This window comes from Equus asinus, chromosome 4 (genome assembly GCF_041296235.1).
Source record: "Equus asinus isolate D_3611 breed Donkey chromosome 4, EquAss-T2T_v2, whole genome shotgun sequence".
NCBI classification, from domain to species: Eukaryota; Metazoa; Chordata; class Mammalia; order Perissodactyla; family Equidae; genus Equus; species Equus asinus.
This window is the reverse complement of record NC_091793.1, coordinates 12,073,912-12,096,776: the sequence shown is the minus strand read 5'-3', so window position 1 is coordinate 12,096,776 and position 22,865 is coordinate 12,073,912. Positions and strand designations below refer to the sequence as shown.

General features: G+C 56.6%; 1 protein-coding gene across 9 annotated transcripts in view; it reads left to right on the top strand.

Moving 5' to 3' along the window:
• SHANK3 (SH3 and multiple ankyrin repeat domains 3) overlaps positions 1-22,865 on the top strand; it is a 64,615-nt gene that overhangs the window by 20,666 nt on the left and 21,084 nt on the right. For 7 of the 9 annotated variants that reach the window (XM_070506622.1, XM_070506623.1, XM_070506627.1 and 4 more), the window contains exons 14-22: positions 3,373-3,448; positions 3,741-3,823; positions 4,635-4,759; positions 4,860-4,992; positions 5,941-6,021; positions 10,282-10,305; positions 14,047-14,177; positions 14,804-14,888; positions 19,397-21,644. In XM_070506622.1, the coding sequence (XP_070362723.1) occupies positions 3,373-3,448; positions 3,741-3,823; positions 4,635-4,759; positions 4,860-4,992; positions 5,941-6,021; positions 10,282-10,305; positions 14,047-14,177; positions 14,804-14,888; positions 19,397-21,644 (2,986 nt within the window). Of the gene's footprint in view, positions 1-3,353; positions 3,449-3,740; positions 3,824-4,634; positions 4,760-4,859; positions 4,993-5,940; positions 6,022-10,281; positions 10,306-14,046; positions 14,178-14,803; positions 14,889-19,396; positions 21,645-22,865 lie in introns of all 9 variants that reach the window. The other 2 variants (XM_070506630.1, XM_070506624.1) reach the window with 2 other exon arrangements.

The following is a 22,865-nucleotide window of genomic DNA, read 5'->3' as shown; positions in this document are numbered from 1 at the left end:
TAGTGGGACTGAAGTTTGTGGCAGTGTCACAGGAGAAGACTGGGGCTCTGTCTTCATTGTGCAGGTTGTTTAGGGTTGTGGTAGAGGCCCAGGCTGGGCAGAGCGAAGAGGTGGAGAGGGGCTGGGCAGTGGTGGGCTGAAGTCATGGAGGGAGAGGGGAGAGTACACAACGAAACCAGTGGAGGAGCTGGAGGTCCTCGGGCAATTGCATGGCTCCTGGACAGGGGTGGCTCTGGAGTTTGTCACCCAGGAGAGTGTCTGAAGGTACCTGAGTAGATGGGAGCGTTTCATGAGTGGGCAGAGGGAGAGAGGCCTACAGAGGCTGCCTGCCAGGAGGTGGTGGGAGTAACCTCTGTCCTCAGCTGCAGGCCTGGCCCACCAGGCACTCTGGGCTGTCTCTGATCTGGGACCCAGGGGATGAGTTCTGCCAGAGGCCAGAGGGCAGCCCAGGAACAGGAACCTGCTTCCAACAGGCCCAGATCCAAAGAAAGATCTGTTTTGGAGATTGGAGTGGGGACAGAAAGGGACTTAGAGGCCAAGGAGGGGACACTGCGCCAGCATGTGTGGGCCATGCTGATGCCCAGGGTCACAGAGAGTGTGCCTCCCATAGCACCTGTCTGGAGCTGGTGGAGTGAAGGGAGGAGTTGCAGCAGGGTTGTGCTGTGAGGGGAGGGAGTGGTGCCATGAAGCCCTGTGTGCTCTGGAGGTTGGTTTGTAGGACACCAGAAAGCTGTGGCTCCCCACTCTTTCCTTCCCTTCCTCCTCCCTTTCTTTTCAGTACTTGGGGGTCATGCTGTGTGTTTTCACTTCAGCTGGTTTTAATGTGTCTGATTAATAAAACTGGAAAATGAATTTGTGTTATGTAATAAACACAATTTGTTTGGTTGACAAAAATCTAAAAACGGGACGCTAGTGAACTGTGGAGTTTGGCGGGGGTGGGGGGGGTCCTTCTGCAGGCAGGTGCCATGAACATTTCCAAAGTTGAGTTTATGTGGAGAAGGGTGTTGTGCCCCCCCTACCTCCCTGGGCCCCCTACCCTGAGCAGTGATGAGGCCTGGCCTGCTCTGGCCTTGGGAATGGCAGGATGGTGGATGGTTGGTGCTGGTGCCCTCAGAGGGTCTCAGTCCTGATGAGCAGTGTGTGGGAGGAGGAGAGAAGAGAGCAGATGAGTGCCTGGGAGGGTGCCAGGGTGATAAAATTACAGGCTATCAGAACCTAGGGCATCCTCCAAGGTGAATTTTCCTATTCTGTAAGGAGAGGCTCAAAGGGGCTTGTTGACTTTCTGAGAATCGCACAAATTAGTGGCAGGGTCCTGAAATCTGGACCAGTACTCACATCTGTGTCTTCTGATATTAGTAGGAACTCTTTCTTCTTTCTGTCCAGCCAGTTCTCCATCAACTCTTAGATCCATCTATCCTCTGACTTACCCACCCATCCTGCCATCCATCTACTCATCCTTCAACCCACCTAGTCAACCCAGTCCACCCCAACCCCTCCTTCCATCTATCCACCCACCCAATCCATCTGTCCATCTATTGATCCATCCATTCATCAATCCACCATTCTAGTTCTCCCCTTTCCAAAAACCCACCCAGTCTGTCCATCCATTTACCCATCTTCTACCCCGTCACCATCCATCCCGCCTACTCTCTTTCCCTCCATTTAGTTATATATCCATTTACCTTTTTATCCATCCTTCTGTCTCTTGTTCCATTCATCCTTCCATCCGTCCTTCATATATCCATCTATCTACCCACCCACCTAGCCAGTTGTCCACACATCTATTCTTCCAGTTAGTGTTTGGAGTGCTATGTGCCAGCTATTGTGCTAGGTGCTAGGGTCCCAGAAATAAATAAGATCTGGTCCTTATCCACCAGAAGCTCACAATTAGTGGAGAAGACAGGTCATCAAATATTATAGGTTCCCTCTCCGATCTCATTTCCTACCACTTTCTCTCACTCCCTCTGCTCCAGCTGCACAGGCGCTCACTGTCCCTTGAACACTCCAGGCCAATGCTTGCCTTGTGGGCTTTGCCCTGAGCGCCTGGGCTCCCAGGAAGTCCTTTACCCATATAATCCGCGAGCTGCTCTCTTACGTCCTTGCACTTTTGCTCAACTCTCCCTTCCTAGTGAGGCCTTCACATGACCACCTAGAACTGCAAACTCTCTCTCATCCTGCTTGCTTTTCTCTTAAGACTTACTAGCATTTGACATGTTATGTATGTACCTATTTCCTGTCTCTGTTCTCTCTCTCTCTGGATAGATAATAAATTCCACAGGGTAGAGGTTTTGTTCTGTTCTCTGGTGTATTCTCAGAGCCTGAAACGAACAGTACCTGGTACATAGTAGGAGCTCACTAAATACTTGTTGAATGAATAAATTAATCTTGAGAAATGCTAAAATGATAGAGAATGAGGGAGGAGCTGAGGGATGAAATGCAAAGTGGTGGTAGAGCCATCTTGGGAGCCTTCCAAGGTCTTGGAGACCTGGAGACAGTGGTGCGGGAAGGTCAGGAGGGGCAGAAGTGGGTACTAAGGTACAGGAGGATCTGATTTACAGGCAGCTGGAGAAGTAAGCCTGGAGCAGGGAGGGTTGTGGCTGGAGGTAAGGATTGGAACCTGCAGGCTTGCAGGAAGGCAGCAAGGCCAAGGATGGGGCAATGGGCAGACAGCTGGCTAGCTCTGCAGTGGCTCTGAGGGACTTTGAGATCAAGAGTACAGATGAGGACAAAGCTCTGTGGGATGCAGTGACATCAGGGAAGGGGATCCAGCCCCCAACACCTGGACCCCCTGCCCACTCAGAGGCAGGGTCTGGAGCAAGGGACCCCATGAAGTTGAGCATTAGTGGGCTGTTGTGAGGGATTCAGTGAAGACACAGTGTCACTTCCATGCCACTGCAGATGGGTATATAGCATGACACTTGCACATGACTGTGGGTCACACACACACAGACATGCATGTGCACAAGCACATGCATGAACATAGCACTTACACACTATTGTGGGCCGCACACATGTGCATGCACACATTCGCACCTTCTTTGCTATTAGTTTGGGCTTGCTGACTCTCTCTGTGGATGGCCCTGACCTTATCTGGTCTGCTATATGCAGCCACCCAGAAGAGAGATGAGCCATAGCTCCTGCCCCATTTGAGACCCTGACCCCCAGGGGCCAAGTTTCCGCATGGTTCCCTCAGCCTTCTCACCTTAGGTCCTCTGGGCCCAGGACCCTAGGATTTGAGCCCCCCACTTCCATGTGGGCACACCCAGGCCAGGGGTGTGCATGTGGGCAGAGGCTGATGACCAGCATGGTTGAGGGACAGTTCAGGCCAGTTGGAGGACATGACCCTCCATCAGCTCCTGAAACTCCCCTCAGAAACCCGGGAGGACCGGACGAAGCGACTTTTCCGTCACTACACGGTGGGCTCCTATGACAGCCTCACTTCACACAGGTACAGGTGGGGGCAGGTGGGCAGGTGGGCACGTGGGCACCCATGCGGATGGGACATTGGATGTGGAGGGAGGTTGAGAGCTGGTCGAGGAGGCCTGGGGGTGAAGAGGTCAGAGGAGGGAGGGGTGGTGCCCAGCCCACCTCTGTCTTCTGCCTTCCCAGGTCAGTCCAAGGACACCTCCTGGGGGTGGGCCGTGCCTATGGATCCTGTTTGGGGCACATGTGGGGGTCAACCTGGCCAGCTGTGCTCTCTGGCAGGGTTCTCCTCACCCCTCTCTGCTTTCCTCCGTCAGCGATTATGTCATTGACGACAAGGTGGCCATCCTGCAGAAACGGGACCATGAGGGCTTTGGTTTTGTGCTCCGGGGGGCCAAAGGTAATAAAGGGTAGGGGGCGTGCATGTGTGTGGGGCTGGGGTGTCAGGCTGGCAGCGTCTGAACACTGCTTGGGGTGTCTTCTGTTTTGCCTCTGCTCTCTTCCCTGCCTCACCCCTGGCTACCTGCCTTGCCCTACCTGCCTGCCTTACCCCTGCTCCACTCCCTGCCTCACCCCTGGCCTCCTTCCTGTTATACCCCTCTTCCCCTTAGCTTCACCCCTCCCCCCCCCCCACTGGCTTCACCTTTTCTTCCAGCTTCACCCCTGTCCCCCAGCTTCACTCTGTCCCCCAGCTTTGCCCCTGCCCCCTAGCTTCACCCCTGTCCCCTAAGCATCACCCTTGCCCCCTAACTTCACCCCTGCCCCCCAGCTTCACCCCTGTCCCCTTGCCTCACCCCTGTGTCCCCAACCTCACTCCTGTCCCCAGTCTCACCACTCCCCCCCAGCTTCGGCCCCACCCTTCCTTGTCCCTCTGCTGTGAGGGCCTTCCTGGCTTTGGAGTGTCTCAATATAAGGCAGCAATTCCTTCCCCTTGCTGCTTTCCAGGATCTCTGCTGTAGTGTGCCTAATGGAATGGGGGCCTTTCTGCTGGGAGGGAGCGAGTGGGGAGTTTCTCAGAGGGAGATGTCCTGGATTCCTGGGCTGGCTCTTTTTGCCCTGGGTGGCCCCTGCCTGCTGCGCCCCAGCCCCAGGTCACTCTGCCCCAGTGGTCATCTGTCCAGCATGTTGAACCAGGTTGCTGTGTCGCAGCCACCTCCACCTGGACCCCTCTGGTGAAGTGCCTCCCTAATTGCCTCCACCCCACCCTGCAGCAGAGACCCCCATCGAGGAGTTCACGCCCACGCCAGCCTTCCCAGCGCTACAGTATCTCGAGTCGGTGGATGTGGAGGGTGTGGCCTGGAGGGCCGGGCTGCGCACGGGAGACTTCCTCATCGAGGTGAGGCTCGTCCTTACCTGTGCAGCCAGGTGGGGTGCTGACCTCTGAGCTCTGAGGAGGACACACCTGGACTGGCCACCCACCTGCCTGTCTGTCCCAGGTGAACGGGGTGAACGTGGTGAAGGTCGGACACAAGCAGGTGGTGGCTCTGATCCGCCAGGGCGGGAACCGCCTCATCATGAAGGTTGTGTCGGTGACAAGGAAGCCAGAAGAAGATGGGGCTCGGCGCAGAGGTGAGGGGTCGGGCTTCAGACCTCTGTGCCCACACTCTCCCTTCTGATTCCTGACCTTAGACCTTTGACCCCAGGCCCACTTTCTTCTCCCCACTTCCTGACCCCAGACTGCTGATATCAGATGCCTAAACCTAGGCAAAACACCCACATTCATGGCCTGGTGCCTTCCCAGTCCCTAATGTTAGACTGCTAACCCTGGCCTCAGGCCTCTGACCCCTGACCCCAGGTTGCCCCTCCTCAGATCCCCGCCCCCTCCTTCCTGGCGTCCCCCCAGCCCTTGGTGTGGAAGAGCCCTCCTTCCCGACACTGCCAGCAGCTGCCTGGAGGCCGGGGTTGCCATAGCAACTGTGAGGTTGACGCTGCCGCTGCCGCTTATTGTCGGAGGGAAGGGGGAGGCGGCACCTGAGGGAAGAGGAAAAGCGTCTTCTCCCCGCGCCGACGTCGCGGCACAGCCAGGGCCCAGGAGGCTTTGCCAGCCTGGCCTAGCCCAGCCCAGCCCCTGGCTCGGCTGACCACATCCTGGTCCTCCAAGGGGCAGTGGCCTCCAGGACCTGGGGAAGCCCTGGAGCAGCAGGGGCCTGCCTGCCGGGAGACCCCTCCCAACCCCCACCCCATGGCTCTGGGGCTCCCTCGCTCAGCCCTCGGAGCCTACAGGGTGGGCATTCAGGCTGGAGTTGGCCAGCAGCGTGACCCCAATTGGGGCCCTTGACCACCTCCTGAGGCCTTGACTGCCCTGGTCAAGCCTGGCCCTCAGCACCCCCTGAGCTCCCAGCGCCATGAAGAAGTTTGCATCTAGCCGCAGCCTGAACAAGATCCTGGCCCAGTGCGACTCGTCCTCACGGGAGTACGAGGAGATCCAGGCGGTGGAGCGCAAGTGGCACCTGCACCTGGCCACGCCGCGCTGCCTGCTGCTGGACAGGAGGTCCAAGGCCTCCCTCTTCTTTGCAGCCCCGCCGCCCCCCAAGAGGGCTCCTAGCACCACGCTGACCCTGCGCTCCAAGTCCATGACGGCTGAGCTTGAGGAACTTGGTGAGCAGCGGGGGCAACAACAGGCGGACAGCCCAGGGTGGGAGACCAGGCAGAGTGAGCTGGGGCCAAAGCCAGGCAGAGACAGAGGGGAGGAAGGACTGACAGATGGACATATGAACAGGTCAAGGGGAAATGAGTGGGTGTGGAGTGGTGTAGAAATTGGGCACCTGTAGGGTGAGGAGGCAGGGTGAGGGCTGAAGGGCTGGGTGACGGGGCTGGAGATGGACACTGGGACAGCTGGGACTGATGACCAGGGAGCAGGGCCTGGCCCACTAGTGTATTTGCATGTGTGTGCTGCCTCTGGCTCTCCACATCTCTTGTCTGACTTGACTCCTTCATGACACAGCAGTCAGGGGACCTGGGCTCTGCTTCTGGCTCTGCCAGCACTAGCTGTGTGACCTTTGTATTTATTTTACCCTCTCAGCACCTGTTCACTCATCGGTTAAGCAGGGGTCATTGTAGGGAGCTGTTGACCTCACAGGGCCATGTGAACATTGCTGGTATGATGATGGGACAGGCCCTCGTGAGCTGCAGGAGGCAAACAAGAGTGTGTTGAGGCTTTGATGGGGCATGTTGTGGGCACAATCCCAGGGTGACCACCAAAAGCCTCATTGTGGGATGTCTATATATGTGACTGTCAATAGCCTCATCACAGGCATGTCCAGATATACATGACTGTGTCCTGACATACGTGACAGTTAGTAATGGGCATGTCCTTACATACCTGACCATCAGCATCCTCGTCATGGGCCTGTTCCAGTGCACATGACTGTTAGCATGCTCTATCTATCCTTCCATAATTGGAACCCAGTCCTAGTTCCAGAGTTTGCTCTGGCTCCACCATAGAAGGAACCCTGATCCTGGTTCTAGACTGAGCCTCAACCCTGGCTTCAGGCCTGGTTCTACCCTATCCATAGAAAGAACATTTACCTGTCCCCCTAAATTATTCCTGGCCTTACTCATGGACTGAGCCCTGACGCTGGTCACAGGCTGAGCCATCCCCCTTGCAAGCAGGTACTCTTGACTGCAGTTTAGTTCACTGTGGAGGACAGCCACCATGATACTCTAGGCTGATATGGTCAGGATTTTCTTCCCCATAAATATTCTGAATAAAATAAAATTTAAAAAACACACAGCCAGGGCCAGCCCTAGTGGTCTGGTGGTTATGTTTGGCGTGCTCCACTTTGGCAGCCTGGGTTTGGTTCCTAGGCATGGACCTACACTGCTCTGTTAGTGGCCATGCTGTAGTGGTGGCCCATAGGCTAAAAAAAAAAGAGGAAGATTGGTATGGATGTTAGCTCAGGGCGAATCTTCCTCAGCAAAAACAAAACACACACACACACATGCACACGCACACACACACAGCCAACTCAAAACAGAGGAAGAGGAATTCCCCAGATCTCAAAAATGAAGAGAAAAATCAGACTGAGAGGAGGCTGATGCTTCTGTGGTTCGTGAGGGCTTGGGACAGGACATAAATCCTACGGGCAAAGGGCTGAGATTCTGATGCCTCCACAAAGCCAAGAGATGAGAAGTGAGAAAGTTAGAACCAAGCCCAAGAACTGGAATTAACATCCAAAGAACTGGAAATCATAGAATATGAAAGAGATAAAATAAGGTGTTTAAATATTAAGTTTAAGAGAACTAACAGAACTCATAATGAAAGAACAGGACAGTACAAAAAAAGAATAAGCAGATTATGAAGGGATCCTTAAAGAACTCTTATTGAAACAAAAATTATAGCCACTGAGATTAAAACATTCATGGCTGGGATAAACCAGATATACTGGACCCAGCTGAAAAAAGGACAATGAATTAGAAGATAAGTCTGAGGAAATTATTCAAAATAGAGCACAGAAAGATAAGGAGATGTCACATATCAAAGGGCAGGTGAGAGACACAGAGGGCAAGTGAGAGTCCCAGCCTAATGAGAGTCCCAGAGGGAAAGAATGGAAAGACTGGGGAAGAGGCAGCATTTGAAGAGTAAGGCTAAGAATTTTCCAAAATTGAACAAGGATGTGAGACTCCGGTTTGAGGAAGTGTAAGTCCCAAGCCGGGAAATAAAAACAAATCTTCATCTAGACCTTTCGTAGTAAGACTTCACAGCACCATTGGCAAAAGGAAAATCTTAGCTCCCAGAGAAAGAAGCCAGATGACTTAGGAGAGGTGGTTAGACTGGCAGCAGACTTCCCAGCAATAGTACATGCTAGAAGACAATGGAAAAAGGACCTCAAAATCTTGAGTCAAAATGTCTTTCCACCTAGAATTCTATATCCAGCTAAACCACTCATTCAAGAGTGAGGCAGAGAAGCTAGCAGACTTCTGGCCCCAGGGTCACACTGGGCCAGGGCTAGTCATGGGGAGCTGATTCATCACACTGATTGAGGATCCAAACTGGTCGATAAACCAACACCAGTAGGCAGCTGGGTCTGGGTAGACACCACCAAGGCTCTGGGGAGTGGGTCCCAGGAGCCTCCTTCTAGAGGCTGTCACATAGCCATGTTCAGCTGTATGTTTAGAAGGGATCTTCCTAGTTATGCACGAACAAGTGCTTGGGCAGCCTGAGATCTGTAATCTGGGTCCCAGTGGAAGCAGAAGAATTGCCTTCTGCTCTCTGGGCTGCTTCTGTCTGAAGAAACCAGTGAACAGGAGAGCCTCTTTCCTCTCTATGCTGTTCTGGGGCATTTCCTCAGCTGCTGCGTGACGGGGTTGCTCCACAGACCCTTGTCTTCCGGAGGGGCTCACTCTCGCAGCCTCAGGTCAGCATTTTCACCAGCTTTTCCCTGAGCAGAGTCTAGAGGAGGATGAAGGGATGGCTTAGCACAGAACCTCCATCCATACTGCTGAGTGAGGAGTCACAGCTTTTGTTGAAGCTGGACCCAGACTCTACATTTCTCTATTCAGAGGAGGAGAAGCCACTCCTGCCCCCAGACAGTAGTTGTCCTGGGAAGCCAGCCTACTTGCTAACCTTCTGACCAGTCCCCTGTAGAAATGCCTGATTTGTGAAAGCCAGGCCAGCATCTTGGTTTCCCCAGGTACCTGAGGGATCACCTACAATCCAACATTTGTGCTTTTAAAGGTTCATTGCCAAGATAAACGTGTCAGTTCTGTGTCACACTGTTGAGAGCTGATAGAACGCTTTAGGATCCTGTAGTCTATTAAGAGGATGACCTGAACACTTGGAAAGAAAGGAAAATGGGAGGTGACAGAAGAAGCAAGTGGCAAGGGTGGAGCTCATGTCCATGTGGCTGTTTGCTGCTCAGAGTGTGAGGGAGAAGCAGGGTCCTACAGGAGAAGGAGGAGGGAGAGAACATCCTGGTGGCAATGGTACGAGCACAGGCAGTGCCCTGCAAGTGAAGGGTGGAGGTGGCTGCCAGAAATGGGACTGAGAAGAAGGCGTGGGGTAGAGACCCTCCTCCTGAGACGAGTGGGAGGAAGAGGAGGAAGGGCGGACACCCCCGCGCCCTTCAGCACTGGGGCTCCTCACGGTCACACTGCTCGTCTACTCAGCTTGAATCAAGGATGTGCTGGGGCTGCAGATGCCCGTAGGGACTCAGGACAGGGAGAGCCCTAGTGGTCCGAGCCCCTCCTGTTCATCCACTTTCCTGTGAGGAATCTGGACCTTCTGGGTCCCTTTTCCTTTTGTGATGACAATGTCAGGACAGGTGCCACGCCAGTTTGCAGTCCCTGACTGGCCTCCATCTGGCAAACACTGCACAGAATGCTCAAGGGTGACCACTGTAGCCATCATGGCCTCGAAATTTGGTTTTTATGGGGTTTTGCCTTTTTTTCTGAACAAACATTTGACTAAACCAAGCATGATTTAGTTGTGTGTGGACATCTCCACATATGTGTACATGTCTGCATGCATGTGTACAACTGTGCATGCCAGTGTGTGGATGTGCACAAGCCTACATGTGTGTGCATGTGTGACTGGCTGTGCATGCACATGCATGTGTGCACACGTGTGAGTGGATGTGCACAAACGTGTGCGTGTGTGCATCTGTATGTATGCACACACAAGCATATATCCCTGCTGGTAGTTTCCACCTTGAGTTTCAAGTTGTGCACTGACTGCCATTTGGGCAGATTTGCCACTCAGGGTCTGAGAGGGAGGTGTAGGCCCAGGGCTGTGGGGGGAGGTCCTTGTTTTAGGAGGGGTGGGGGTAGGAGAGATGGGGAATGGGAGTGGGGAGTTGGGCCCAGTGTGAGGGAAGAAGCCTGCCTCTTACCCCATCTGCTCTGTTTCTTGATTCCAAGCCTCCATTCGGAGAAGGAAGGGGGGTGAGTCATCTGCTGTGTCCCCAGGCCCAGCTCTACCTGACCCCTGTCTGGGGAAGTACTCGTGTGTGAGGAGGTTCCAGTTCAAGTCAGAGTGGTCTGGAAGCCTGGGTTGTACTCTCCTGTTGGTCTTCTCCCTGGGGATCTGGTGGGGGCACAGTAGAAGGACCTGGGAAAGGACAGATGGGGAGTTCCCAGGGGTGTGGCCATCTGGGGACATGATAGTGGGGCATAGCCATGGGCCTTGGGGGCTCAGGTGAGCTGGGGGACGTGAGAGCTGTGGAGGCAGCCTGGTGAGGCAGAGCTGGGAGAGCCTCCCAGTGGGGGCCACAGCACGAGCCATGGTCTGAGGCTAGGGAGGGCAAGGGTTCCAAGTCCCTAGCTCTGGAGCTCTCTCTGGGAGCACGGTGACTGGGCCTGGGGGTGTGGGGGTAGGAGTGTCGGGTGCTCAGCTCCGGCCTGTGTTGCTTCTTTCTGTCTCTTCTCTGGGGCCTCTTTGTTCCTGATGTGTGGATCCCATTGCTGTGCTGATCTGTTATGGGGTCAGGCACACAGTGCTGACAGTCCCTTCAGAGCAGGGGTCTGTGCCCCACAGCCTCGGGGAGGGAGCTCGGGATTCCCCTGCTCAGCATTGCCCGGGCTATTGCCTTTACCACCCCCTGCTCATCGCTTCAGGAGTTGTCTCCTGTATCTTTTGAGGCTTCTTTCTTTGTGTCCTGTGTATCCAGCCTGGCTGCCAGGGGATAGAGTCTGGGCCTGGGCCCTGAGGTCCTGGTGAGATCCCAGGGCCTGGCCTCTGCCAGCCTCCACCACCTCTTGGGTGGACAGGAGCCTCTTTCTGCTGCACAGAGGTCAGGGCCAGAAGGAAGCCTGAGGTGGCTGCTTGGCCTCAGGCGTGTGTGTTCACTTACATGTCCACGTGCCTGGTGCCCAACCGTCCCTTACTCTGGGATCCACTGGGCCTTCCCCGTGCCGGGGACACAGTTGTCTCAGCCCAGGCCCTCCTGCATGGTGTGCAGCCTTGCCCTCTGAGTCTTCTGTTGCCCCTGCCCGGGTGCCGGTGGAGCGTCTGCTTCTGTGTCTTTTCAGGTTTTGAAAACATGGCAGGTCTCCTCTGACGCCACTTCTTCACACCTTTGAGGCGGACACACAAGCTGTTTCTGGAAGATGTTGGTTCTGTCCTCAGCTCATTAGTGGGGTTCCTAGGGTGTTGTGCTGTGGCCTGTGTGCTTCTTCCAGTTGCAGGGGAAGTGGTGGGCGATTCATCACTCCCGCAGGCCCCTCATCCCTGCTTGGGTCCTGGCTGTTCAAACAGCTGCCTACCCAGCTGTGTCTGCACCACATATTGCATCCTGACAGCCAGTGTATGTGAGGCTGCTGGGAGCGAACAGTTCCCGGTGCCCCAGACCTGGCTAATGGGCTTCATTTCCATTTCTAAGTGTCTAAAGTAATTTAAGAATATATTTTCTAATTTTGTTGGAGATTGCTTTCAACCTCACCAGCTTGTAGTTTGCAGAATACTTGATTCTTTCCCTTTTGAAAATCTCGTCTGGCCCCAGCACCATCGCCCCATGGCCAACAATATGTGCTTTGCTAACTTCATGTGCACGCTGCTTTGGGTCTCTGGGAGTGAGTTCTTCTGAACCTAGAGATGCAGCCTCTAAATCCATAGCTCAGGTGAGCGTGTGCCCCATGAGTCCCGCAGAAATGTTTTCTTTCCGCTCATGTCTTTGTGTCTGCGGTTTCTGGATAGCATGGTAGTTAAGTCTGATCTCTTGTTAGATCTGTGATCTGGGGCAGTTTATCTCTCTCAGAGCGTCAGTTTCTTTTGGGTAAAATGAGGGCAGTAACAGTAGCTTCTTCATGTGGTTGTTGTGGGATGAGAGGATAGGATTCATGTAAAGCTCGTCTAACTCTGGAAATCACCAAGGACTTAACAAATGGTGTTGATGGTGATTTCAGTTTTCAAAAGGGAGTTATTCACTTCATTACAAAAACAAACAAGGACCCCTCTAATGAGCCCTCCCTGGTTTGCACCTGGGCCCCGGCACCCGGTGGTGCTGGGAGCCATGCACAGACCCAGTGAGCCAGTCTGTAGATGGAGCCTGTTTTGCTGTTGAGTTGTAACATTTGTTGCACTCCTGCATTATCCAGGGCCAGGCTGGACTCCCGGGGCATACAGGGGAGGGTGTTTGTTCTCTTTTGCCGAGAGCTGTGAGCTGTTTGGGGGAGTTGCGGTATAGATGTGAGGAGCTATAGCAAGTGTGTCCTGGGCACTTGCCCTGAGCCAGACACAGCTGCGGCACTTATGTGTGTGCTGATTCTCACAACAGACACTGAAGCAGGCACCATTTTTATACCCGTTTTATCAGATTAGGAAACTGAGTCACAAAGAGGTTCAGACAGGACAGAGTCAGTGAACTTGGTGGGTCTGGTCTGGGTTGGGTACCAGACATCTCAGAGGAGTTTGTTTACTTCCCCACAGCAGTTGCTGAGCGGGGTACAGAGGTGGAGCCAGCAGGTGCTGGCAGAGGTGTCGAGCCTGAGCACAGAAGTTCTCCAACGCGGGCACTTTGAGAGGGAAAGGACAAGCGTGGCCAGATACGTGGTCCTCTAGGGTTGGCACAGCCCTGAATGTCCAGAAGGGCTTGGGGATTTGGTTCCCGAGTGATGGGTGGGGTGAGGTGGGGCTACTGAGTGAGGGGTCAGTGTGGTGGCCAGGTGGACACGGAGCTGCCCCCAACCCCTGCTGTGTCCGTCGTGCTGGCCCCCAGTGGACCATCCCCATCACCCAGCCAGAGCTGATAGTTCTCAGACAAAATTTCCAAGTCATGTTGATAATCAGGAATGACACTGAAAACATTAAATAGCTTTAATAAAAACAAGCAAACAAAGCTTTTCTTTTATAATGGATTTGGGAAGAATGCTGCTTGAGCCACATGGTGCCTTTCCCCCTTCCTGGGCCTTGTGCAGGCATCAGCCACCTGGGCCTTCCTTACCCTCCTCGATTATCTGACTCCGATTGCTTTCCGAAGGGCTGGCAGAAGCCCCTTTAGCACCTGCCCTCTCAATATCCTCCTCTCTTCTCAGCACCACCCACCCTGGGTGGGGCTGCTATTACTCATGATGGTGCTTTGGGCTCCTGTCCGATCCACATAAAGCCGTTTTTTAGGTCCCCAGCCTGGGGCGGTGAGCTCAGTTTTTAGAAGGTATCCGCTGTTCATTCATTCTTGGTTTATTCACATCTTTTGGGACACCTGCTGTACATCAGGGTCTGTCCTAGGGCTGTCGTCCCACTAGGCACAGCTTGTCTTTTGGTCAGTGGGGGCAGATAGATGATGATGCCATGTGCTGAGGAGAAAAGGGAAAGGTCAAAGGAGACAGTGAAATTCAGGAAGTCTGTCCCCTCCCTGGTCCTCTCCCTAATAGTCAGTCAGGCTTTTCCTGGAGTGGGGTCTGTGGGGTCTCCTGGAGCCTCCCTGAGGATCGAGAGGCCAGGCTGGAGCAGGGTCTGGGTTCTGGTGTGTGAGGGGCTTGGGTGGGATGCACGTTAAGGGACCTCCCCGTCTTGGGTCTGGGATGCATGCCTTGGGAAATGAGGGGCCTGAGGTGGGCGGGGCCCCTGTGGCCTCTGTCAGAAGCACTGGGTGGATCAGCCTTGGGAGGACACAGCAGTGGGGCTGCAGAGGGCTGTAGCTGGCTCAAGGACCACGTGGCTGAGATGGTGCCTCCCTGGCTGTGCAGAGAAACTGGATGAGATCCTGGCAGCCGCCGCAGAGCCAACACTGAGGCCAGACATCGCAGATGCCGACTCAAGAGCCGCCACTGTCAAACAGCGGCCCACTAGTCGGAGGATCACCCCTGCTGAGATCAGCGTAAGCCAGCCAGGCAGCTGAGGGCACTGGGGGGTGGGCGGGGCATGGGGTCGGAGTGCCATGTCCCCTACTGGGTGTTTGTGTGTTTTTCTGGGGTGGGGGTCCATCATTTGATCCCACTCTCCAGGGGTGGGAGTGAAGGACTCTACAGCCTCTCCCAGAGACACCGGGGCCCATCTCAGCCCCCAGAACGGCCACAGTCCAACACAGGCTGAGCCCTCACTCCTGGCTGTGGCTTTCGGTGCCTCCTGCCTCAGGCAGGTTCTGTGCCACATCCAGGACCACCTAGAGCACCCCCGCTCTGTGTTCCCCCCACCCACTCCTCTCACTTGGTGCCTCTGGGCCACTCCCCTAGCTTCACCCGGGTCAAACCCAGGGCCTCTGTTCTGGCCCCGTCTGCATCAACCCCACCCAGCACTGTCTATAGCCGGCCCCACTGGCTGTGTCCTTGCTCCCTGGGGCAGGGCCTGGGTCTGATTCCTGGGTCAGGCACCTCGGGCACCAGCACTGCTGGAATTAGTGCATGAGGCATCTGATCTCAGGTTTAGGAGGAGAAGGGGTGGGGCTGGATGGAGACTGGGGACCCCAATGCCTAGAACCTCCATATAACCCCCCAACTCCCACAGTCATTGTTTGAGCGCCAGGGCCTCCCAGGCCCAGAGAAGCTGCCGGGCTCCTTGCGGAAGGGGATTCCACGGACCAAGTCTGTAGGTACGGCTGGGCTGGGGGCTGCACGGCACCGGGAAGAATGGGGCTGGGGCTGGGGGGGATGCGGGGCTAGAGGACCTTGTCTCTCCCCACCCTTCAACTGGGGTTCCCAGTTTCTCTCTGAGTCCTGCCTCTCCCTGGTCCCAGCCCAGGAATCTCATTTGTTTGTGGACATATGTAGGGGTCAATCCTTCCTCCAACCCAGAGATTCTTTGCTGAGAGAGACCCTTGAAGGCTTCTCCCATATCCACTGCTCCCCATCCAGTGGGCAGCCCCCTCCTGTACCTCTCACTGACACCAGCATCCCTGTCTCTGGGGTCTTCCATCTCCTGTCCTGGCTGCTCCCCCTGCTGCCTGAATACATGTTGAGATTTTGATCCTAAAACTACCTTCCCTTTGAACCTGCCCCCAACCCCCAGGTATTGCTCTCTCTCTCCTCTCCTTCACAGCCAATTTTCTCCAAAAGTCACCTGTACTTGCTGTCTGCTGTCTACCACCTGCTCCTCAGCCTGGGGCAGGCTAGCTCTGTCCATACCTAAACTGAAATTGCTCCCACCAGGGTCGCCAATGGTTTCCAGGGCATTCTTCCCAGTGGACACATGACCAGCCCTCCTCTTACTGACCTTAACTGGCATTTGATTTTTCTGCTCCGTCCTCCATGAAACTCCCCTCCCCTGGCTATAGGACAACACTTCCTGGCTCCCCCTCAGTTCTCAGGCTGCACCTGTTCAGTCCCCTCCACCACACCAAATATGGGTTCCTCTCAAGGCTGTGTCTTTAGTCTCTTTACCTTCTGCCCCTGTCTCTTTGGGGCCTCATCACACCCCAGCCACTGTCAGACCCCACACTTGGCCATCTCCTGTCTTGACCCAGACTGGGTCATCCAACAAGCCCCACCCACTGCTGATCCCTCTAGGCATCCAGTCCCCCCTCACCTGCCCACCAGTCCATCCCCCACAGACCTGTCCACTTTTCTGTCCATCTGTCCACCTGTCATTCATCTGTCCATGTACACCCCACCACACCAACCATCAGAGCAAATGTAGTGAGTCAGCACTCACTACAACTCGTCAGCACTCACTACAACTCTGTTTTATGCACACTGGCTCATTCACTACCTACTGTAACCATGCTGAGTTAACACGACTAGTGCCTCTATGTTACAGATAGGGAAACTGAGGTAGAGGTAAGATGACTTGTCCAGGGTCACACGGCTGCCGTATCTGTCTTCTCTTCCCTCATCTGGCCAACCAGCTGCCCAAACCCCAGTCTCTCATTCACCCCGGAACCCCTGCTGATTAATGCCCACTCTAGGCTGACCCTGGGCAGGGTCTTGGGGCTCAGGTGGGGTAAGTGACACGTCTGCAGACAGCTCAGCTCAGCAGTGATATGGTGAGTGAAGGTGCATGTGCAGGTGGAGCCAACTAGGGAGCATCAACCACATCTGGGCCTCCTGGAAGGCTGGATGGGGTGTTTGAACTTAGACATGCAGGATGAGTGGGGTTTCTGGGAGATAATCAGGTGAACTGCTGACAGAGGTCTTTGCATGTGGCATGGTCCTTCAGGGACTGCTATGGGTCATTTCTGTAAGTGGGAGGGTGGGGAAGAGAGCAGATGAATCTTCAGCTACTTGGAGCTGAGAGGTGCTCCCCCCTGGCTCCCAGACCTTCCTGGCCTAAGCCCTGGGCATCCTCTGTGGTTTCCTCCTCATTCTTTACCTCCCTGACAAATTAAGAGGGGTCTGCCTCCTTACATGCCTTGCAGCCCTGCCCAGCCCTTGTTGTCTTGCCCCTAGAGCACAGCTTTGGTCTCCTCATGACCTCCTGCCCCAGCTTCACCCTCTGGTCCATCCCTTTGGCCAAAGGGGGCTTTCTGCAAAGTAGATTATCACCCTATAACCCTCCAGTTGACCCTCTGTGGGCTCCTCATTGTCTTGGGCCCTGGGGACCAGCCCCAGCCCTCTCCTGCTTCATCTGGGGACACATGTCTCCCCTCCCTCTGACCTGAGTCTACCAGCACCTGCTGTTCTCCACCTGTCCTCACTGCCCAGATGGCCTGTCCCTCAGCTCTGTCCAGTCCCAGGACTAATTGAAGAGGTCCAGATCTAAGTGACTGCCCTGAAGGATGTGAGCCTCTCAGTGGGAATTGCCAACTCTTCCCCGCTCAGTCCTCCTGGACTCCCCTGTGCTCAGTCCATGAATGAGCTGGAGGGGCTCATCTCTAATTCCCCTTGCCCTGGCCTGCTGCTCGTTGCAACATGAACGTTAGTTGAGGTGTCAGACTCCCGGGGCTCCCCACCTTGTCTTGGCTGTGTGACATGATTGAATCCTTGAAAGCTCAGGGTCCTGATTCATAAACATTGGGACCATCTAGGACTTAACCTTCAAGGCCACTCTGAGGCCCACCTAGTGGGCTATACTCACAGGCTGAGTGCCGAGCTCAGCAGCGACTGCTTGTGTTGTTAGTGGACGTAGGTTCTGCATTTGGAGGCTGGCATACAGTAGTGCTTGAGAAATGCTCGCTGCTGTTATGTGGACAGAGGGCCCCAGCCCCACCCCAGGTGGGATCAGGACAGATTCTTCGTTTCATCCTGAGGCGAGGGACCTGTCTTTACCCTAAGTTAGAACTTGGCATGCCAAGCTCCCTATATCCCCTCAGAGCACTAGCTTTTCCTGCATAGCTCTGTCTCACGCACAGGCTTGGGGTGTTCAGTGCGTGTTTGTATGCTGCACAAAATACGCAGCAAGGAGGAGACCCAGCACGGACTTGGAACAGATTATGTGTCCAGTGGTGGGGGTGGAAGGCAGACCTAGAAATGAGGATGACCATGACCTCAGCTGCTTTCCTGGGCTGCTTCTACGTGCTTACCCTGTGCTGTATGCTTTAAATGGCTCCAGTTCACACAGTCCCACAACGGGGGGGGACCTTTCTCCTGAGATGAGGAAAGTGAAGTGCTAAGAGGTTAAGGAACGTCAGATAGTAACTGGCAGAGCTAGAATTCAAGCCTAAGTCTTTACACAAAAGCCCACCCTTGCTGTGCCTGGGGATTACAAGAGCTGTTATGCAGGACAAGATGCAAACAGTGCAGTGTGGGAAGCCTGGTGAGAGCACCGTGGTCACTGAAGGAGGAGGTGGTTGGGAACAGGCAGTCTGCAACATAGTGAGTTCATAAAAATGTGACCAAGACCAGAGTGAGACCAGGTGTAGATGCCCCAGGCACTCCACCAGAGACCTGTGTGTGTCAACATGGAGGAGCCATTCATCCACTTTCCTTGGACCGGGCTAACACCCACAGCCTAACTGAACACACCTGTAGCATGATGTCCACAAGGACATTTGGGAGGTCCTGCCAGGTTCTAGCCAGGTAGCAGGACGATGAGCACCCTGAACACTCCAGCCCTGCTCTTGCACAGCTCCTAACGATGTCTGCGTGAGGCAGGCAGAATGGAGTTCTTTTTAAGCCTGTGTTGCCCATGAGAGAACTGACGCTCCGAGGGGCTCAGGGCCTAGCCTGGGGTCACACAGCCAATTCAGAGTAAAACTAAAGTATGTCTCAGGTGCTCAGCCTGCAATTCCATTTTAATCCTCCCTCCCTCCCATGCAACCTTATTGAATTTCAGCGACTAGGGTTACAGCAGTGACCTGGCAGCCTCTCCCTGTCCAGTCCAGTCCACACCAGGCTCTGGGGTGGAGCCTCTGGCGGCTTCTCTTCACAAAGCACCTCCCCACCTGGGCGTCAGCTCTCTTTCTGCCATAAGGCATGGCTCCACTGGCAACAGCCCTGCTGCACCCTGTGTACAGTCAGTGTATCACTCCTGCTCTGGGAGAGCATCCCTCTCAGTTCTGATCATCTCCCTTCCACTTCTGGTTGCCACCTGGGCCGCCCAGTGACACCTACTTGTTCCGCTGCTGGTGGCTCTGAGATGTGGCCTTGTTTGGTCGGGTGGAATGCCCTGCACCACTCGCTCCTAGTTCTTCCCTGCAGTTCTGTCCTGAGCACTGTGGGGGCTGCCCCTACCCTCTTGGGGGTGTCTTCTTTGGGCCTTCTCCATGTCTTGGCCACAACCCTGGTAGTCAAGGTTTGGGTCCCTTCTCAGAGCGTCTGCTGGTGGGGCCTTCCTCTACCCTATATCTGAACCAATGCCTCTCTCTCATCTTCGAAAGAGCCCTCCTGACCCAGCACTGGGCCTGGGGTACCGAGCCTGGGGGGTCCAGGGACAAGCCCAGACTAGGGGCCTTGCTCACATCCCCTGCTCTGAGCTCCCCTGTCTCCCTGCTCTCTAACCCCGAGCCGGCCCTGACCCCGTCCTGTCTGGCGGGCTAGCGCCTGCCGTCATTTTCTAAGGGGCATCCTTACAACCCTTGCGTATGGGACCGTGGCTGCCCTGGGGTGGCGTCAGGGCAGGGCCAGCCTCTGCGAGGGGCGGGCGCCCGGGTCCAGAGGGGCCTCCTCCTCGAGGGCACTGGCTTCCAGCGCCCTGGCCGGTCTCACCAGGCCCCTCTGTCCGCAGGCGAGGATGAGAAGCTGGCGTCCCTGCTGGAGGGCCGCTTCCCGCGGAGCACTTCGATGCAGGATACTGCCCGCGAGGGCCGCGGCATCCCGCCCCCGCCGCAGACCGCGCCGCCGCCCCCGCCCACTGCCTACTACTTCGACTCCGGGCCGCCCCCCGCCTTCTCGCCGCCGCCTCCGCCGAGCCGCGCCTACGACACTGTGCGCTCGAGCTTCAAACCCGGCCTAGAGGCGCGCCTGGGCGCGGGGGCCACGGGCCTGTATGATTCCGCCGCGCCCCTGGGGCCGCTGCCCTACCCCGAGCGGCAGAAGCGCGCGCGCTCCATGATCATCCTGCAGGACTCGGCGCCCGAGGCGGGCGACGCCCCTCGGCCCCCGCCAGCGGCTACCCCGCCAGAGCGCCCAAAGCGCCGGCCGCGGCCGCCAGGCCCCGACAGTCCCTACGCCAACCTGGGCGCCTTCAGCGCCAGCCTCTTCGCGCCATCCAAGCCTCAGCGCCGTAAGAGCCCGCTGGTGAAGCAGCTGCAGGTGGAGGATGCTCAGGAGCGTGCGGCCCTGGCAGTGGGCAGCCCTGGGCCCGGCGGCGGCAGCTTTGCTCGCGAGCCCTCCCCGACACACCGCGGGCCTCGTCCGAGCGGACTCGACTATGGCCCTGGGGACGGCCCCGGGCTCGCATTCGGCGGCCCAGGCCCGGGCAAGGACCGACGGCTGGAGGAGCGGCGCCGCTCCACCGTGTTCCTGTCGGTGGGAGCCATCGAGGGCAGCTCCCCAAGCTCGGATCTGCCCTCCCTGCAGCCCTCCCGCTCCATCGACGAGCGCCTTCTGGGGCCTGGCGCCACCCCTGGCCGAGACCTGCTGCTGCCCTCTCCTGTCTCTGCTCTGAAGCCATTGGTCAGCGGCCTGAGCCTTGGGCCTTCGGGCTCCACCTTCATCCACCCGCTCACCGGCAAACCCCTGGACCCCAGCTCGCCCCTGGCCCTTGCCCTGGCTGCCCGCGAGCGGGCTCTGGCCTCCCAGGCACCCTCCCGGTCCCCCACGCCTGTGCACAGCCCTGACACAGACCGCCCTGGGCCCCTGTTTGTGGATGTCCAGGCCCGCGACTCTGAGCGAGGAGCCCTGGCCTCTCCAGCATTCTCCCCGAGGAGCCCAGCCTGGGTTCCAGTGCCTGCTCGCAGGGAGCCGGAGAAAGCTCCTCGGGAGGAGCGGAAGTCACCTGAGGACAAGAAGTCCATGATCCTCAGCGTCCTGGACACGTCCCTGCAGCGGCCAGCAGGCCTTATTGTAGTGCATGCCACCAGCAATGGGCAGGAGCCCAGTGGGCTGGGGGCTGAAGAGGAGCACCCGGGCACCCCAGAGCTGGCCCCGGCCCCCACGCAGTCAGCAGTAGTGGCAGAGCCCCTGCCTAGCCCCCGGGCCCAGCCCCCTGGCAGCACCCCGACAGACTCTGGGCCAGGGCAGGGCAGCTCAGAGGAGGAGCCAGAGCTGGTATTTGCTGTGAACCTGCCGCCCGCCCAGCTGTCCTCCAGTGACGAGGAGACCAGAGAGGAGCTGGCCCGCATTGGTCTGGTGCCACCCCCCGAAGAGTTTGCCAATGGGGTCCTGCTGGCCACCCCACTTCCTGGCCCAGGTCCCTCACCCACCACGGTGCCAGGCCCGGCCTCAGGGAAGCCGAGCAGCGAGCCGCCCCCCGCCCCCGAGTCTGCTGCAGACTCAGGGGTGGAGGAGGCCGACACACGCAGCTCTAGCGACCCCCACCTGGAGACCACGAGCACTATCTCCACAGTGTCCAGCATGTCCACCCTGAGCTCTGAGAGCGGGGAACTCACCGACACTCACACCTCCTTCGCTGACGGACACACTTTTCTACTCGAGAAGCCACCAGTGCCTCCCAAGCCCAAGCTCAAGTCCCCGCTGGGGAAGGGGCCGGTGACCTTCAGGGACCCACTGCTGAAGCAGTCCTCGGACAGCGAGCTCATGGCCCAGCAGCACCATGCCTCTGCTGGGTTGGCCTCTGCCGCCGGGCCTGCTCGCCCTCGCTACCTCTTCCAGAGAAGGTCCAAGCTGTGGGGGGACCCCGTGGAGAGCCGGGGGCTCCCCGGGCCCGAAGACGACAAACCAACTGTGATCAGTGAACTCAGCTCCCGTCTGCAGCAGCTGAACAAAGATACACGCTCCCTCGGGGAGGAGCCGGCTGGCGGCCTGGGCGGCCTGCTGGACCCTGCCAAGAAGTCGCCCATCGCGGCAGCTCGGTGAGCAGGGCAGTGTGGGGAGGGTCCTGTCCCACGTCCATGGCCCCCCTTGTATTCTTCCTCTTGTTCATCCACAGTTCCTTTTGTTCTCCCTCCATGGCCCGTTCTGTCCCATCCCTCACTTGTTCGTGGTCCCCCCTCCTGTCTTCCCCTGTCCACCTCTCTGTTCTTTATCTGGCCTTGCTTTGTCTGCCTGGGACAGGAGGCTCTTTCAGGGATCTGAAATATCAGGGCTGCTGTTCTCTCCATCCCTGTTGGTGCTGGGAGTGGTTGCTGGGCAGCCATCAGAGACCCAGGCTGGGCATGAGCACCTCCACAGCCCTCCTGGAGGCTCCCCAACCCCGCAGTTCTTGCGGACTGTCACTCTTGCTCCTGACCAAAGCTGCCTCTACCATTAAGGGTCATTCTGTGGTCCACTCTGAGTTGCAACGACCCCCCTCTCCCCCAGCTATTTGGCTTTTCTGTGGCGCTGTGCACCCCCCTTCCTCCCTGTGGCCAGGTGGCTGCCCCATGTGGCAGGTGCCACCTTTCCTGTAGACCTCCTGCCTTGCTTCCTTTTGAGGCCCAGAGTACACTGGTTCATTTTCCTTTTGGGACCCACCACCAGCTTCCTATTTTCTGCCCCAGAAATATTTCTGTCTCTCCGTACTGCCTGAGAGTCCCTTAAACACAGATTCCTGTGTATGATTTTCAGAGTGTATTAAAAAGGCATTCTTAGATGGGAGTCACGCCATCTCTCAGCACCCTCCATCTACTCTCTCGCCTTCTCTATACCTTCCCTGTCCTGTCTGTTCACCAGGGTGGGGACTTGAAGAGGCCACCTTGTGCTTTGGAAATGGCAGGAAGGCGCTGGCTTGTTGGGAGGGGCTGAGCAGGGGGCTGGGGTGCTGCTCTGGCTGGGCAGAAGCTGCCAGAGCCCCTGGGCTGATCCCTTGGATCTTTCCTTGAAGACCCCATTCCCAAGGCTCTGTCCCCGAGGGGGACCCCCTTGGGTCTGTGGGCTCCATGGATGCTGGTAGGAGAGCTGGTTCCTGCCCATGGGTGCTGGCCTGAGGCAGAGCTGGTCATCCCCTGGCTGGTCCTTGTCTGCCTCTTTCAAGTTGCCTTTGTCTTCTGTGACCCTTAGGCCCTCCTCCCTCTTCTGGCTTTGGGGGGAATGTGTGGGGTGCCACCTGCTGACTCCCCCTTCTTGCTACTGTGAAGACCAACCCAGTGGGCCCT